Below are 19,741 nucleotides of genomic sequence, written 5' to 3'. Positions count from 1 at the left end.
TATGGCCACTCCCGCTCCCCGCTGAAAGTGCCGCCCACCCCCTCTCGGTTACCCCACAGTTACCGCCTGTCAAAAACGCGAACAGTCGACCTGTCATATCTCACTCATACAAGCATGGTTCGCGTTCACCTACACGAGCTTAGACTGTGTGCTAGGAACGCGCCTCTTTCATATATTTGATCGTCAGTGTCCGAGATGTGGTCTAAAGCAGATGAAAGCCAAACACACTACTCCATTGCATTTCATTCGTATTTTTACTTATTGTATGTCACAGTTTCGTTTTCTTTCAACCCCTTATTTGCCAAGAGTGGCACTGAAGCTTTAGTAGTTTCATGTGTTCTGCCTACCCCTTTATGGGATACAGGCGTGATTGTATGTATGTATGTATAATCAAATTTGAGCAGAGCCAAAAGGAATGACATTTATATTTATACCCCATGTACAAAAATAATAGGCTAGTTTCCTACTAGTCAAATCAGCTTCTTTTTAAGAACTGTCAAAACTATTCGCTAATAGGGAATTACTATGAAATACTGAGGAATGACGTCACGGTCAATTCATTAGTGTTTTAAATCGACACGAGTTACGAATTTCCTTTTCGCACGTGTATCGTACGACGTTTTTCAGTACAGGTGGCCCTCCAAAGTTTCGACCTGACGTAATAGTGAATCACTTCTCGCACTAGCGCGTAAAAAAAACACCATCTGTACTGAAATAGTACATTACGATACAAGTGCGTAAAAAAGGAAGTTCGAAACGAGTGGCGATAAATTAAAACACGAGTTACGAATTTCCTTTTCGCACGTGTATCGTACGACGTTTTTCAGTACAGATGGCCATCCGGTTACTCGTGTCGATTTAAGTCGACTCCCTTCGGTCGTGTTTTAATTTATCGCCACTCGTTTCGAACTTCCTTTTTTACGCACTTGTATCGTAATATTCGTAATGTACTATTAAGTATAGGAAACTAGCCTATTGTACGAATATTGATGCGTTATTGTCTGTATGTTACATACACGCCATGAAATTAGCTAAAAGTTTTCCAATACAACTGTGATGTTAAGTTTAAGGGTAAAGAAATTATGATAGAAATTTTATTTTATATGTCGGTGTATGATGCATTTTGTCCAGCACTGTACATGAGTAGGTAGACCTTTATTTATAAGGTTAAAAGAAAAAGAAAAGCTTTCCTTAAATTCTCAAAGATGATTTTTATGTGTTAGAAAATACTATTAGGAATTGCATGGAATTGATAATCATCATTTCCTGACCGTTTTCATCGGCCATAGCTTGATAAATACCTAATTATGGTAGGTTAGAGAAACTTTCAAGCGTCTGATAAAAAGACATTTATTTCGGACAATTCAATCCATAGGTACTTTGTTAGTTACAAAAATACTTAAATTACTATGTTAGTATTTTTTTTTCATGCAGAAACGTCTCCGTCCAAGCGATACTAGTGTCCCGGAGCTGTAAGTTCAACGTTTTGACACGTTTGTTTTGAAGTATGTTGCGATGTGGCTAAGACGTATCGTTTGCCAAATCTAGCGATTATTTACGAATTGGTTGAATCGATTAGGCCCTATGTACAAGGAGGTGCTTAAACAAATATATGATTGTCGATTTCTATCAACTTATTGAAATGTCATTTGAATCGAAATGACAGACTCTGCCACAGCACTAGTTTAAACTTTAAAAATAAAAATGAATGATGACATAATAAGTAAATGCTGCGCGATAAATGAATATCGTAAAATACTCACTAACGAAGATCCGGAAACATGTAACATACGTATTAGAGATTATGTTTAAAGTAAGGGAAATTAGCAGGGGGAAATTAGCTAAAATTACGGCATAATTAATGGAAGGTTTTTTTAAATTGAAATATGTACGTTATAGACCAAAGTTATTTTTCATCAACCCTCCCCACTCCTCCCTCCTCTGCGTCACCCCTCTACCCTCCCTTAAAGTACCGAAAATGCGGTTTTTCTCGATTTCTGACAAAACTGTTGAAGATACAGAAAAAGCGCGTAGAAACGAACTAATCCTTAATAAATTTACTACAAATCGTTCGTTCTAGCACTTATAGTTTACGCGTGATCCGTCACGAAAGTTGGTCCTTTGCTGCAATCTTCTTTAGTGAATGTTAAGTTTTCGCCCAAAATGCATACGAAATCGTCGAAATTTGTTTGATATAACTAAAATATTGTAACTCATGACTAAAATAAAATTAAGGGGGAAAAAATCACTACCATGGGTGGAATTTCCAATATGTCTTGGAATTCCAGTAACTATTTAAGACGTAATATTTTCACGGTAGTAGTCGCTAGGAGTACCATTGATCTATATAGTGTATCTATGACTGGGGATGAGCTTTTGGTAGCTGTTGGTAGAGCCCTGGAGTATCAATCCAGTAGCCGTGAGTTCAAGTCCCACCCATGGTAGTGATTTTTCCCCCTGAAATTCATTTTCAGTTTATAATATTTTAGTAATATCAAACAGATTTCGTAAGCAATTTGGGAGAAAACTTAACATTCACTAAAGAAAATTTCAGTAAAGGACCAACTTTCGTGATGGATCACGCGAAACCTATAAGTGCTAGAACCAAAGTGTCAATGAACGATTTGTAGTAAATTTATCAAGGATTACTTTTTTCCTACACGCTTTTTCTGTATCTACAACGGTTTTGTCAGAAATCGCGAAAAACCGCATTTTCGGCAATTTAAGGGGGGGAAGAGGGGTGACGCAGAGGGGGGAGGGATGGGGAGGGTTGATGAAAAATAACTTCGGCCTGTAATGTACATATCCCAATCAAAAAAAATCTTCCATTAATTATGCCAACATTTTCATACATAACTTTCCAGAAGCAACGGACTAAATATTGTTTTTAAGTATTTGATTCTTTTTAATATTATTACAGGATTTTATTTAACATTTCCTTAGGTCGCGCGAGTTTACATTTTGTGGACGCTGTCATGTGTCAAAAAGAGGATCTTACAGCTCCGGGACAATACATATTTTTACATTAAGGAAAAATGTAATGGAATGACATCCATGCTAAGTTGGTCATAGCGACTGGTTCGGCAAAGCAGTAGGTCGAGGGTTCGAGTCCTGCTGGAGGCACACCTCGGACACTGGCGATCAAATACATGAAAGAGGCGCGTTCCTAGCACACAGTCTAAGCTCGTGTAGGTGAACGCGTACCATGCTTCTATGAGTGAAATATGACAGGTCGACTATTCGCGTTTTTGACAGGCGGTCACTGTGAGGTAGCCGAGAAGGGGTGGGCGGCACTTTCTGCGGGGAGCAGGAGTGGCCATACTGTACGATAGTAATCTTTATTACACTGTGCCGGAGGTGTGAATTTTTCCATTTTTTCTTTTACTTTAAAAATATGCACTATGTTTAGTACTTAAACTAAGAAAAAGATTTCTAAAAATGTAGCAAAAAAATGTTTTACCGGTAGTTCTATTCGGGGTTAGACATTAACTCCTTATTTTTTAACTTCACTTCGATTATACGCTCCAGATTTCTCTGACTTATTTCTCTGTCGTTCTCATCTTTACTTTCATTTACGTTTGTCACTGCTGTTTTCTCAGGATCATCAGTTAAGTCTACAGACCCCCTAACATTGTTTAGTTCTTTTTCAACCGCTGCAATAATATGTTGAATTTGGCTTTTATCATCTTCGATTTCCACCATTTCTTCTTTTACTTTAACCTCAATTAAATTTGAATTAACTTCATGTTCCTCATCAGATATTTCTATAACTTCATTAGTATTTGATAGTTTAATATGCATAGCCTCAATAATATGTTGGAGTTGACTCTTATCATCAGCAATATCATCTTCTATGTTATTCTGACCTGACGAACTACCGCCCAGACCTTTATTATTATCAGGTATTTTCATATTGTTTGCGGTTGAATCTTTACTTGCAATGTCAGCATCATTATTGAAACATTTTTTGAAATTTTCGCCCAAGTCGTGTCTCAATGCATTTCCGATCGTTCTAAAACCATCATCAAGTCCAATTTTACACTGATCTGCTGAATCAGTATTTAATATTGACCTGACATTTTCAATGCGCATAGTATTGTTATCGATTATGTCTTCTTTATCTTTCAGTATACTTGTTATTTGATTAATATGATCCATTATATGTCCTATGCTTTCTACTTTATTAGAGTTATTACCAGGAATATTTCCTTTCTCATTAATATTGTCTGAAAAGTCTTGTTCTGTTGACATATTTTCTTCGGCTTCATTTTTATTATTCTTATGTCTGTGTGTAGCTTCATGAGCTGTGATATCCGAAACTGAGAGGAACTTATTACATTCTTGACAAAACTGTGTTATTGGGCGATTATCTAAAATAACTATTTCTTTTTCATTTTGTGTACTCTGCCGAGTTTTTCTTGCTGCTTCTTCGCCAGTGTTTGAAACATTTTCTTGCTGCAAATTGTTTTGAAGTTTTCTCAAAGCTCTATTGATCGGTAGATCCTGTTCACAGTTGAAAGTGACTGTTTTAAATGTTACATTCTCTTTTTCTTCTAAAACATGTTCTGATAATGCCTCATCTGATACAAAAAATCTCTCACAATCATCGCAAATATGAAACCCGGACTGATTTTCAAGACAATCTTTTTCCTTGTCGCAATGATCTTTTACTTCCACCGGGCGAACGAACATTTCACACGTGCCACATTGATAGAGGTGAGGTTTTGACGACGAATCATCAGTATCATCCGTGTTCATTTTAACTTTCCTAGTATGTTCGTATATAGTCGACGATTTTATCGTGTTGACAAGAGTGTCTTCTAAACCTTGGAATATATCAGACCATTCGTTGTTCAGCAACTTGAAAGGTTCGTATCGTATGAACGCGTTGGCGCGATCGTGAATTTTAGAGTGTTCTGTGACATCTTGAGCTTCGAATGTGTATTTACATATTTGACAAGTCTGAGGAATCGGCCTGTAGCCGGGAAGTTCGTGAAACTGTGCATGCTCCACTGCACGGTCGATTTCGGGTGTAGCTACTTCGCATTGCTCACACACAAATACGCACATTTTTATATCAACATTTAACAGCTTTTCTTCTGTCTCTTCTTCCTTATCATCACTGTCTTTGACAGAAGTATCTGAGCTTACTTGGTCATCATCAGAATCGCTTTCACTTTCAAACGTTATATTTCTAGAATGATGCGAATTAAGGTGTCTATTCACGTTCCCTCTGTTGCTATATGTTTGCCCGCAAAACCCACAGCGAAATCTTGTGATTGAGCCAATTTTTTCGGCGCAGTATCTCTTTGGATGTAACTTAACGTTTTTGAGGTGTCTATATAAATTGGATTTATTATGAAATGTCTCATAGCAAATATTGCACTTCCATTTGTTTTCGTTTTGATTCTCATGAGATTTCCGAGTTCTCTTTGGCCTATCCTCATTAGTTACTATTTCATTACATGGACGTTTCTTAGTTTTGTCTTCAGTTTTGATTGCTTCATTCTGATGACTCTTAGTATTGCCATCATTTTTTATTGATTGATTTGGACGATTTTTATTTTTATCTTCATTCTTTATCGTTTCCTTCGGACGAGTCTTACTTTTGCCTTCATCTTCTGTTGTTTCATTCAGACGAATCTTAATTTTCTCTTCATGTTTTATTGTTTCATTAGAAGGGCGTTTCTTAGTTTTAGTATTCTTTTTATTAACATGCTCCATAGAGATGCTTTCAAGCAAAAGTGCAACAGATTCTGTGGCCGTCTTCGCTTCAGACAACATTGTTAGATTTTGAAGCAATTTAATTTGGTCGAAGCGAAGGATAACGTTGTTTTCGTCATCACAGTCAGATTCAGACGTTGAAACCCCCATTTTGATCTGTGAACAAAATAATAGTATTTCAATCGTTTTGTTGACATTGTACATACAGCTAATTCAGGGCAAGTTACAGTATTTTACACATTTTTAGGGTTCCGTAGTCAACTAGGAACCCTTATAGTTTCGCCATGTCTGTCTGTCCGTCCGTCCGTCCGTCCGTCCGTCCGTCCGTCCGTCCGTCCGTCCGTCCGTCCGCGGATAATCTCAGTAACCGTTAGCACTAGAAAGCTGAAATTTGGTACCAATATGTACAACAATCACGCCAACAAAGTGCAAAAATAAAAAATGGAAAAAAATGTTTTATTAGGGTACCCCCCCTACATGTAAAGTGGAGGCTGATATTTTTTTTCATTTCAACCCCAACGTGTGATATATTGTTGGGTAGGTATTTAAAAATGAATAAGGGTTTACTAAGATCGTTTTTTGATAATATTAATATTTTCGGAAATAATTGCTCCTAAAGGAAAAAAAAGTGCGTCCCCCCCCCCTCTAACTTTTGAACCATATGTTTAAAAAATATGAAAAAAATCACAAAAGTAGAACTTTATAAATACTTTCTAGGAAAATTGTTTTGAACTTGATAGGTTCAGTAGTTTTTGAGAAAAATACGGAAAACTACGGAACCCTACACTGAGCGTGGCCCGACACGCTCTTGGCCGGTTTTTTTTTATTTCAAGATTATTTTTAAACTGAAACTGTATATGGACTCAACGTTATTATGAAAAATAATTACTTACAACAATAAATTGCTCTGATAATTAGATAAGATTAAGATTATAATATATGTAATGAACTATACAGCTTTGTAATTAGGCCTACATGAATAAAGTATATATTTATGAGTTTGAGCTTGAAGTACATAACATACTGAGATTATGTGTATTTTTTTATTTTACTGGACCTGACAATTTACATCGGATCAAAAAAAAATTGTTTGGCAGATTACTGGATCTGCGGAATGCAATTACTACTTGAGGCCCAAGGAACCCATGAACTAAATCTATTTTTATTGAATAGCCCATATAAAACAGATGTTTGTTTAAAAAATAAATACAGCATCATCCTCCTAGCGTTATCCTGGAATTTGCCACGGCCCATAGGAGCCTGGTCCGTTGTGACAACTTAAGAGGGCATTCAACGAAAACGTCGTAATAATGTAAAATTGATAGTTTTAGTCGGCAAAATGCTACACTTTCCGTCATCTAAAAGACTTATTAAGTTCAGGATTCGATTAGGACATCTTCTTAACTTACATGTTGTGAGACTGGATTTTTAAAAACTAACTCACTTAATTAATTATGATTTTTTTTCTGGTGCATGTTTAGGAAAACCCGCGAAAAGTGCTGACTTAGTCCGTCTAATTTGTAAAATTTGGATAGTTTTGAATGCTTCAAGTGGTAAATTTGTATTATGTATATCCTGTACTACAATTTTCTGAGACTACTTCTTTGTTATAAGGCTTTAGAATAGAGTAAATGAGGATATGATGAATTCAATTTGTTTCAGAAATCACCTCAGAATAAGTGTCAATTTCTTCGAAAACTTACGTGTTTTTGAAGTAGTTTTAATATAAAAATAATCTGCAACGCTTACTCAAACAGATTTTATGCAAAAGTTTTCTATTAATTGCAATTTAATATTTTTGACGATTTTTTAAAAATGCCTCCTTATTACCGGTTACGCGCGCTTGCGATGTCAGTACCGCGGCAGAGCTTGTAGAGGCAGGACGTATGTTAGTCCGCTCCGCACGCGGCTCGACGATCGCGAAGTTATTTTGTCATTGTGTGCGGCACCCGCCGTGTCCAAAACCGCACTTGTGTGCGTGTTTAGCTGTACTGTTGCATGTATACTGCGACCGAAAACTTTGATCCTTGGGTTGACGACTTTGGTAACTAACTAACTTGACTAATATTTTTAGTAAGTATTATTTATTATTGAATATCATTTTAGGTTACTGACTCGTCTCAACAAAATCTTTGACAATAGATGGTACTCAGGATCTGATGATGAAGTCAGATGGTAGTCATGAGTTCTCATCAACCAGGTCTTGAAACCATTTCGTGTTTGGGCTCGTTTGATTCGCCTCAACAAGATCTTTGACAAGAGGTAATGGTACCCAGGATCTGATGATGAAGCCGGAAGGTAGTCATGAGTTCTCATCAACCAGGTCTTGAAACCATTTCGTGTTTGGGCTCGTTTGATTCGTCTCAACAAGATCTTTGACAAGAGGTGATGGTGCCCAGGATCTGATGATGAAGCCGGAAGGTAGTCAAGAGAATTCAACAGCCAGGTCTTGAAACCGCTTCGAGTTTGGGCTCGTTTGATTCGTCTCAACAAGATATTTGACAAGAGATGGTACCCAGGATCTGATGGTGAAGCCGGAAGGTAGTCAAGAGTATTCAACAACCAGGTCTTGAAACTCCTTTATGTTTGGGCTCGTTTGATTCGTCTCAACAAGATCTTTAACAAGAGATGGTACCCAGGATCTGATGATGAAGCTGGAAGGTAGTCAAGAGAATTCATCAACCAGGTCTTGAAACAACTTCGTGTTTGGGCTCGTTTGATTCGTCTCAACAAGATCTTTCACAAGAGATGGTACCCAGGATCTGATGATGAAGACAGATGGTAGTCAAGAGTTCTCATCAACCAGGCCTTGTAACCACTTCGTGTTTGGGTTCGTTTGATTCGTCTCAACAAGATCTTTAACAAGAGATGGTAATCACTCTTTTATACTCTGGCGCATCCACTGTCTCAGTGTGTCACCAGTCAATTAAAGTAGGTAGGCGTAGCGTAGAGTTGTATTTCCTTACAAAAAACTAATACATAGATGTGGACCTTCCTGTGCTCCATGCAATTAAAACAACATAATATTTAAAAACCGGCCAAGAGCGTGTCGGGCCATGCTCAGTGTAGGGTTCCGTAGTTTTCCGTATTTTTCTCAAAAACTACAGAACCTATCAAGTTCAAAACAGTTTTCCTAGAAAGTTTATAAAGTTATACTTTTGTGATTTTTTAAATATATGGTTAAAAAGTTAGAGGGGAGTGGGGGACACAGATGTTTTTCCTTTAGGAGCGATTATTTCCGAAAATATTAATATTATCAAAAAACGATTTCAGTAATTCATTTTTAAATACCTATACAACAATATCACACGTTAGGGTTGAAATGAAAAAAATAATCCCTCCCTACTTCACGTGTAGGGGGGGTACCCTAATAAAACATTTTTTCCACTTTTTATTTTTGCACTTTGTCGGCGTGACTGATATACATATTGTGGTACCAAATTTCAGCTCTCTAGTGCTAACGGTCACTAAGATTATCCGCGGACGGACGGACGGACGGACAGACTACGAAACCCTAAAAACACAATAACACATTTTAAATATAAAAAAAACTACTTAAAATTAAAGAAAACCGATCTTAGTTCCATTATACATATGTACCTAGAAAACATACCATATACAAAATGAAATAAAACTAAGAAAACGGATTATATTCATTATACGCGATATAATCTGATTCCATAAGTTTATTTCATGAGTAACTATCGCGGTGACAGAAGACAATATTATATACACAATTTATTATATTATAAAAGTTTTTTAATTTATTTCTTCCAAGGCTACACACGTTTTAATAGAAAAACCGGCCAAGAGCGTGTCGGGCCACGCTCAGTGTAGGGTTCCGTAGTTTCCCGTATTTTTCTCAAAAACTACTGAACCTATCAAGTTCAAATCAATTTTCCTAGAAAGTCTTTATAAAGTTCTACTTTTGTGATTTTTTTAAACATATTGTTCAAAAGTGTTTTCCTTTAGGAGCGATTAGTTCCAAAAATATTAATATTATCAAAAAACGATGTTAGTAAACCCTTATTCATTTTTAAATACCTATCCAACCATATATCACACGTTGGGGTTGGAATTAGAGTTTGCATTATCCGACGGATTTTTAATATTCGAATAATTCGGATAATACAATTTTTATTATTCGAATATTCGAATAATTCGGATAATTTCGGATAATTTATTAAATGGAACAAAATTAATGTTACAGGTGCGTATAAGCGTGGAATTGATAACGGCTGAGATAGATGAGCGCCATAATGCAAAATTTACCTACATTTTTATTTATTTTTTGCGTAAATCAGCAAACTGTAGAAATTAAAACACACCTAGCTCTCTATCTTTAGTTCTATGACTAGAATCTTGCAATCAGATAGTGAGCTGTCGATATAAGACAGTTAGTAGTAGTGATTAGTTAGGTGTTAGGTATAACGAGAAGTTTTTCTGACAACACCTTTACCTTGGAAATGGATGGTAGAGAGGATGGCTTGTGTAGAGTGGAACGTGAGACATCATTGGATATGATGATGGTTATAGGCGATACAGCGTTGTCATATTATCCGTTCCGATATCGGATATAGGAAGGATGTCAAAGGCAAAAATCAAAGATGGCGCCTTGAATGATTTCGAGAATGTATAGGAGTCGGTCCTTCGCTCGATCGGATCGGATACTCATCTTAAATCTGCGGGGCCCTTCAGGATACACTTCGACCCATCGGGATCTTTTGTGCAATTACCCCCTTAGATCTTATAAGATCCTTCAGCTATTCAGGATCTTCTCGACCATCTCCACGTATCGGATGATGAGGCTCATGGGTAGCTCTCTGATGTCCTTTGGTACTAGGTAGCCTGCTCCAAAGTTCTTCATTCTTTGTCTGGCGAGGGCGTGACATTCACACATTAGATGTCTGACGGTCTCTTCCTCTTCGCCGCACATGCGACAATCTGTGTAGTCAGCGTGTCCCATCTTGGCCAACATTCCTTTGATCCCGTAATGGCATGTGAACACCCCCGTTATAATTTGGAGTTGTCTTTTGCCTAGCTTTCCTAGCTTTTTGCTCCATCCAGATTCTACCCTCCGCATAAAGAGCTTTGAATGCTTCAGACCTACCAGGGCATCCCACTCTTTTTGGTGATTAGCCTTTGTATGGTCCTTCATAGCCGTTTTAATGGTTCCTTGTGACGTTGTCTTCAGACCTGGCCTTGGCAAGTTCATCAGCATTTTCATTGCCAATGAAGCCTTCGTGCCCCGGTATCCATACCAGTTGCATCTTGTTTTGCCTTCCAAGCTTGTTAAGAGCTTGGATGCCGTTTAATACCAGTCAAGAGTCACCTCTGGGCGATGTGAAGGCTTTGAGTGCCGCCTGACTGTCGCTGAGTATATAGATATCCTTTCCTTGGGTTTGTCTAACAATATTCTTATGTACACAGGTAATTATTGCGTATGTCTCGGCTTAAAAGACAGTGGCATAATTGCCCATGCTGATACTACCACTGTAGTCACTAGTCATTTGCATAAATGCCTACGCCCATACCAGATGCCATCTTAGACCGGATCGGATACGTAATATAAAAAGTTGAAAACTCTTTTCGTAGGCTCTAAACAAAAGCGTCCTGGTTAGGGTCTTAGAACAGGGATAAGCAACTGAGCATAGGTACTCGTTCAAAACAGAATAACCAAAAAAAGAGAAGACCAATTAGTCGAAGACACTTCCTATCCAGGTGTGGATCATTTTAGACCTTAGTTGCACAGTGGCTGGTACCAAAGTACCAATGGAAGGGGAGAGGCGATAAATAAGTATTGTACCACCAACATAAAATATACAAGACATAAAATTTAAAAAATGAAGAAGGAGCAGGTACAAAGGCGAACTTATTTAAATATTCAAATCCAAAACGCCTCAAATTGCTCGGCAGCAATTTGATGGGTTTTAGTTTCCAAGCTGATCAGTAGATCGACTAAGATTTCAAAGTATAAGTAGTAATTAGACCGATTTTTGTGTATGAATGTAACTAAGGACTTAAAAGGAAAATGCCTTATATTTCTTAGTGAAGTGGAGGGAATTCTGGCGTACTAAATTGCCATGGAACTGATAACAGCTAAATTCGGAGTGAGGCGCTAAATTTCAATTTCAAAAAAACAAGGGACCAGGAAATCTAGGTATAAATCTCCCTTATTAAGTACGGTTTTACAGATAATTTCACGTTAGCTATTAGCAGTAATGAAAGTAGGTTGGGGTAACGTTTTCATACTATAAAATAATACTTGAACGTTTTTCTGTTTTTTTAAATCATCCAATTAATCGAATATTTGATAAGAACTGAGTGCGTGGGGTGAGGCACTTACTTCTTGTCCACGAATGCTTTCTTTGTTTTGTAAATATTAGTTTGATTTTGAAGATAAATAGGTGTTGACTTGTTAGCAATAACATTGTCCGTATTAAGAATTGATCGAAATTGGTTTCAGTGACGTCTATCTATTAAATATATTACTTATAAATAAAAAATAATGTTTATAGAAATTATCCGTTTATCCGGATAATTTCACTTGGATTATTCGAATATTTTCGGATAAAAATATTGGCGGATATTCGAATAATTCGGATATTCGAATATCCGGATTGCAAACCCTAGTTGGAATGAAAAAAATATATATCATCCCCCACTTTACATGTAGGGGGAGTTCCCTAATAAAACATTTTTTTCCATTTTTTATTTTTGCATTTTGTTGGCGTGATTGATATACATATTGGTACCAAATTTCAGCTTTCTAGTGCTCACGGTTACTGAGATTATCCGCGGACGGACGGACGGACGGACAGACAGACATGGGGAAACTATAAGGGTTCCTAGTTGACTACGGAACCCTAAAAACTGTGATAAGTTTAATAATTAAACTAAAAGCTCAAGTATTGATGCACGAAATCATGTATGCAAATATGTAATATATATATGGTGGTATTTTTACGCAAGTATCAATAATGGTTAGTCCGCAACGCTACTGACGGCGTGGCGGTACCGACCATGAATGCTATCCCTTTCGCTCTAGCCGCACGTAAGGTTGGTTCGAAGAGAATCGCACGCTATGTCTGTATCGCAGGCTACAATCGTTATGCTTCTGGTTATAGTGTGCGTCTGCACACAGGCGCACGCCAGCGCCGCCGGCGCCGAAATGCGAGCAAGCAGATTTTTTGAAAGCGCTCTTAAAAAATAAATACAATTGTGTGCAATTTGATAGCAGCCAATATAGAAATACAACACAATACACGGTGTAACATGAGCAAACCGAATAATTTTAACAGCATATTCCTCATCATATTCGCTCAAAGGTTGACTGGAAGAGATCCCTTATAGGAATAAGTTCGCCTTTGTACACCATAACTATACTGTATTTCTATGTCCTAACTTGTCTTATGTACAATAAAGTGTTTACATACATACATATTAGTAGAGTAAAATGTCATAAAAATTTTCTGGATTTTGCCTACTTTCAGCAAGCGTTTAAAAAAATAACAATTACTTATTATTTCTCAGAACAAAACGCTATTTTAATGGCCATGATGCGTTATCAGACATAATCAAACTATCCTCGTTGATGGATGTCCAAAACTAACTAGTAACTCATTGCAAAAAAGTATTTTTTTTTTAACTGTAAATTTTTATTTTACCTGCCAGTTTCACAAATAAAATTCACTTTTTAAGTGAAAATCAACATTTTTTTGGCGAAACTTGCTTGACGTCTCATAATATTTTATTTCTAAAATATTTTGGTTCACTCATGTTAAATATGTATATGTATAATAAAATTCTCTTTACTTCACACCTCACATTGTTTACAAGTAATGGACAAAAACAATTAAACAAAGGTAAAAGCAGGTAGTGTTATAACTTAAGAGTGATCTCTTCCGGACAATGTGTAGGTATCGGGGTCTAAGAAATATAAGTAAACTTAAACTAAGAAAACGAAAATGGTCGACCATTCGGACTATGTTGTCGATTTTAGAGCAAAAATTTGCTTTATAGCAGGCAAAATTACTATTGAATGCCTCAAGGTTACTAAGAAAACCAGTTGTCCAGACTAAAATAACAATAAACCCCGCTAAAACATGTACTTCAATATTAAATCTTTTAGAACTAAATCTACAAGAGAATACAAATTTGGCATATTTTAACTTAAAACATTTTATTATTAACATACTAGGTATACCTAATACCTAAAGTGCTCCTTAAGGCCGTTAGTCCACTATCATATATCAAGGGTGTTCTGGTGAAACCTGATAAATCGAGATAATTTGTCCTTGAAATAACAACATTGTGGAATTTACACATGGTTCGAATTTCAAAAACCAGTTTGCTCAACTTATCGGCTTTCACCAGTAAACCCTTGATATGTTAATCGTAGAAATATGATCATAGGCAACATGCTGTCCTTTTTCTTCACGATGGAGTAAAAGGGGGGCATACAGATCTATGATCATATTTCTATGATAAACATATGATAGAGTACTCTTTACAAAATAATACTTAAACATTTGTCACTTGGTTCACACCATTATTCCAAGAGTGATAATTATAAGAGATAGAACCACGTAGGTATACAATTTAAGTCAGGCCAAAAGATACCAAAATAATGTTTCTTTCATAGAATCCTGATAAGCAATGTTTTTGGCATTAAAACAATAGTCGGAATAACCTACAATATATGAGGAAAAACTGAAAACAAATGGTTTTAAGGAGATTCGCTTACCTTTATGTAAAAATGGTTTTATTTATCGCAGAATACTGTATAATAAATCTGCAATTCTGATAAATATCCGTTTCTTGATCTAAAACGAGTCGGGACTAAAGAGAACAGAACATAAGAACAAACAATCCCAGAATCACTAGATCACTACAAACATTAAATTTGTGACAAAGTAACCATAGATTTAGAATTATTAAACTAGATTGTTTAGTTAGGTCAAAAAGTGTGTCCACATGAGAGGTAATTGTTTGGGCTGGTGTCCCTCTCGCACTTGTTGACAATGTCAACATTATTCAGTGACGTCATCACTGTCATAAATTGGGGATACCAGTCAATTTTCAAAGTTACTACCAAATCTACTAACACCCAATTGAAAGTATTTTTGAATTATACAAATCTTTGATTTACTGGCATCAAAATAATTACATTATAATTATTTTCAAATTTTTTGAAATATATCGAAACCCTAGTTTGAATATAACATTAAAATAAAATAAGAAGTTATAAAGTCAGGTAATATACAGATAAAAATACTACTAATATGGGAACCTCATTAACACTGGCAACACGTGCGAGAGGGACACCAGCCCAAACAATGCCCTCTCATGTGGACCGTTTTCGCTAGTCTGATACGATCGACTTTCTGTTTCAGTAATAAGGTTTAATTTCGTACGGCAAAAAATGTGATTGAGCTGTCCTCTGTAAAGGTCTTTGAAAGTAACACATAAGTGACAGCTGTGACAGCAATGACAGATTTTTTTTTATTTATGGCTTGGATGCGAAAGATAACAGATAAGAACTTTGTATGGATAAAATCTGTAGTCGAACTCTATTTCAACATTATCATTACTATAATTTATCAACATATAAGATGGATAATAATACTTAACAGCTATAAAGTAATGATTAATATTTTTATACACGAATTTATTTATACCTCGCCCATTTTGAGTTTAGCGTCATCTAGTTTTCATCACTCGAGGTGTGTACAGTACGAAAGAGTTACTAAATGTTTTGACAGATGGCGCTACTTATCTATCACGCGGCGGCCTAACCGAATGACAAGCGTTGACACTAAGTTAGGCTTGTGCCGTTTCGTTCGTTGATCGGAGCGCTCCGATCTCGTTCAATCGCTTCCACGAACTAGTTCGCTCTTTTAGGTCTTTGCTCATTTAGTTCAGTCAGACCAGCGACCACTACGGTCGGAAAGATCAGAACGAATGGGACGGACTAGTGTCAAAATGATACGAATATTCCAAAGACAATAACAATTCCGGGCCGAAAGGTTGTAAGTAACCGAAGTTTAATATGAAAACTTGACGTTTTTGTGTCGCTTTGCTAAATACCTCGCTCCCGGTCGGCGCCGTCACACACTCTTTCTTGATCCAAACCGCTCGCGCTCGCCGATCCTAACTGAACTAAATGAGCAAAGACCGATTCACAGAGCACGGAAAGATTCAGTTCATTTCGGTCATTGATGGGATTTTATTCCTAACAGTTCATAGTTCGTGAACGACACAAGCCTACACTAAGTAGACGTCGATCGAAATGGAGTCTGGCTCTGTCGCGCCAATATGAAAGAGCGATAGAGATAGCTGGCTACGATCCTACGATAACGATATATGATTTGTGTATCTACGTACCCTGGACTCTCGAAATCTAAATCAAGTACAGCCTAGCAAAAAGGAGTAGAAAATAATAGGGGCGCCACCGTCTTTGTGAACCGTTTTGCATTTGGCAACTATAATGAGTCACTTTTGTATGATAATCTAAGAACACTCACGAAAATTCACGACTAATTCAGCTTTCAAACAAAAAAAAAACTGAATCTAAATCGGTTCACCCGTTCGGGTGCTACGATCAAGCGCGGATCCAGGGGGGGGGGGATCATGAGGGGTTTCCCCCCCGCCTAGGTTGGCCATACAAATAGACCGCGTGACCCCCTATTTATACTATCTTTTGCTGAGGTGTGCCAATAAAGAGTATTCTAGTATTCTAGAATATTGTAGAATAAATTACGGTTTGAACGATTAAGCCCCGTGGTGCAAGTAGGTATGTAACAAGTACAAGTAGCGTCACGTAAGTTTAGCGCTGACCGTTATTGCGCAGAAGTAAAAATAGGTCTCTCTCTCTCTCTCTCTCAGGGAATTACAGGCGAAGGGTATGCGTCCCCATGCGCAGCTATCCCCTCCACGTTTCACTCAGCGCTAAAGTTACGTGCCGCTACTTGTAATAAAACTGTGAATATAAAGATCGTGAAAGTTAACGTGTAAACATGCACTCACTTCTCCCTTCCAGATGAAAATGCTCAGTTTCAGTACAAGTCTTACGCTCTTAATTGCAATTACTTGTGGATTTCTACATTTTAACGGATTTTCCTTACATCAGGGGCGGCTCACTCCGCGATTCTTTCGCCGAGCAACGTTATTCGCCAATTCGCGGCCCAGTCAGTGGTGACAACCTCAATGTCGGCTGCTCGCGTGCGGTCCGTTTGTTAATGTAGGTAAGAATTTGGAATGGCGGGATTTTGTGAACATTAAAGGAGTGAGCCTTCTGTACTTGTACTATTATACACCGTGTTTTTTTTTGTTTCCGTTAAATTCGGCACGTCGTTAGGTTCATTATCAGGAACCATCCTGTATATTACTTTCAGGTAAATTCGCAAATAAAGTTTCATCCTTTTCATACATAATAAATGAATTTATTAGTGTGAGAGACCCTTATAAGGTGTTGATCATAAGGTGTTGGTGTCCAAGCTCCTGAGTAAGACCACAAAAATACGTATATATAAGACCGTCATACGACCAATACTCATGTACGGTTGCGAGACTTGGACACTGACCCTTAAGGAAGAAAATAAGTTACTGGTGGCAGAAAGGAAAGTGCTAAGAAAGATCTTGGGTCCTGTCAGGAGAGCGGATGGTAGTTTAAGGCTCCTCAAAAATGCCGAAATTGAAGACCTTGTGGCTGCGCCTAACATCATCGGCGAGACTAAGGCCCATCGTCTCCGTTGGCTCGGCCACGTTTTAAGAATGGAGGATGATCGTGGCGCGAAAAGGGCATACCTAGGTGTCTCAGTAGGACGGAGGCCAAGTGGACGGCCTAGATATCGTTGGGGTGATGCCGTTGAAGCGGATCTGCACGATCTTCAAGCATACAACTGGAGGGACGTCGCTAAGGATCGGGATGATTGGCGTACACTCGTGTCGGAGGCCAAGACTCATTTTGGGTCGCTGCGTCAATAAGTAGTAGTAGTAGTAGTAGTAGAGAGACCCTTATGAATTACATTCAAGTTAGTGTCAAGCGATTGACAGCACATGTCAAAACAAATAATAACATTAGGAATACTATTATACACCATGTTTTTTTTGTTTCCGTTAAATTCGGCACGTCGTTAGGTTCATTATCAGGAACCATCCTGTATATCACTTTACATTAAATTCGCAAAAAAAATTCATCGTTTTCATACATAATAAATGAATTTATTAGTGTGAGAGACCCTTAAGAATTACATTCAAGTTTGTGTTAAGTCACACCTTGGACACTGGCGATCAAATATATGAAAGAGGCGCGTTCCAAGCACACAGTCTAAGCTCGTGTAGGTGGACGCGTACTATGCTTGTATGAGTGAAATATGACAATTGACAGGTCGACTGTTCGCGTTTTTGACAGGCAGTAACTGTGAGGTAACCGAGAGGGGGTGGGCGGCACTTTCAGCGGGGAGCGGGAGTGGCCATACTGTACGATAGTACTCTTTATTATACTGTGGTTAAGTGATTGACAGCACAAGTCAAAACAAATAACATTAGGAATTGGTAAAGGCTGTCACGCACGTGTCCACTAATTAGCTTAATTTTTCTAATAACTCGATAACCGTAAAAGTTAAGAGTTAAGACGATTGTTTCTTAGAGAAATTAATTGTATTTGACCTAAAGAACATTCCATTAAAGTTAACGGAATTCAATAAAAACAGGGTGTGTATTCTATGGTTACATGAAAATTCTAACCCCCCCCTCTTCCCCCGCCCCTGGAGCCTAGGTTGGCCATACAAATAGACAACGTGACATGCATTGGTACATTCAGTACCATTCTACATTTTCCTTGTTATTATTGATACCCTAGTAAGCGATCTTCTTCTTCTGGTGCCATGTCCATCTAATGGGCGTCGGCGGTCAGCATGGCATTAAGCTTTCTGGTCTTTGCCAACATCTTGAGGGTGGCTGCGTCTTTCGTATGCGTCCAGTCTTTAATGTTATCTATCCATTTATATCTAGGTCTACCTCTCCCTCTTCTTCCCTTGAATTTTCCTTCGATAATTGTCTGTAATAAGTTGTATTTCTTGTTTCTGTATATGTGACCCAGGTATGCTGTTTTTCGTCTCTTAATGATGTTGAGTATTTCTGGAGACTTCTTCATTCTACGCAAAACTTCTTTGTTCGTAACGTGTTCGGTCCATGATATTTTTAACATCCTTCGGTAGAGCCACATCTCGAAGGCAGCAAGTCTATCTGTTGTGAATTTATTCAGTGTCCATGCCTCCATGCCATATAACAGGGAAGATATAACATAGCATTTGACGAGTCTCCACCTCAGTTTGATATTTATGCTTCTATTGTTGAATAGCGATTTCATTTTTTCTTTATTTTCTTTATTTCTTTATTAGCATTCACACACTATACAGTCTATACATAATATACAGTACAGCACATGAAACCCCTTGAGGTGTAGCAAAAGATAAAATTAGAGAATATAAGTCAAGTAAGATATAGCGATACATAGAGTCAAAAAGAAAAAAAGATATTTAAAAAATTAAAAAATTAAATTAAAAATTATGCAATGTCAAATTAATAGATAGAACTAGGGTCTTTAAATATGTCATTAATATTATAAAAGCAACCTTTTAGTAAAAACATTTTGAGGGAATTCTTGAAAACACGGTAGTCTTGTATTTCCTTTAGTTCGCAAGGTAACCTATTGTACAAATCCACTGCTTGGTAGCGCACAGAGTGTTTAGCCACTTGTAAATTCGGAAAAAAAGTGTTGCAAAAATTTTTCTTACGTGTTGATAAACGAACCTGTCTATCCTCCTCAGTTTCATGCAAATTCTTAACAAATGACGTAAGAAGTACGAGTACATACAAACTAGGTAGTGTAAGTATTCTTAGCTTAATAAAAAGCTCTCTACAAGAAACCCACTGAGGGGTGCGCGTCATTGTTCTTATTGCCCTTTTTTGTAAGATAAAAGCTCTATTAAAATTGTTTTTAAACCCATTT

The 19,741-nt window shown here is 37.4% G+C and overlaps 1 protein-coding gene across 1 annotated transcript; it reads right to left on the bottom strand.

Moving 5' to 3' along the window:
* Nucleotides 1-3,289: 3,289 nt before the first annotated feature.
* Nucleotides 3,290-14,603, bottom strand: LOC125239194 (transcriptional repressor CTCF-like). The gene is made up of 2 exons (XM_048146712.1): nt 14,471-14,603; nt 3,290-5,880 (listed from the first exon to the last, which is right to left on the bottom strand). Exon 2 carries the CDS (start codon nt 5,872-5,874, stop codon nt 3,469-3,471), a length of 2,406 nt encoding a protein of 801 aa, XP_048002669.1. The 5' UTR covers nt 5,875-5,880; nt 14,471-14,603; the 3' UTR covers nt 3,290-3,468.
* Between the last annotated feature and the right edge of the window lie 5,138 nt (nt 14,604-19,741).

Source organism: Leguminivora glycinivorella, chromosome 25, assembly GCF_023078275.1.
Source record: "Leguminivora glycinivorella isolate SPB_JAAS2020 chromosome 25, LegGlyc_1.1, whole genome shotgun sequence".
Classification (NCBI taxonomy): domain Eukaryota; kingdom Metazoa; phylum Arthropoda; class Insecta; order Lepidoptera; family Tortricidae; genus Leguminivora; species Leguminivora glycinivorella.
This window is presented reverse-complemented; position numbering and strand designations above follow the sequence as displayed.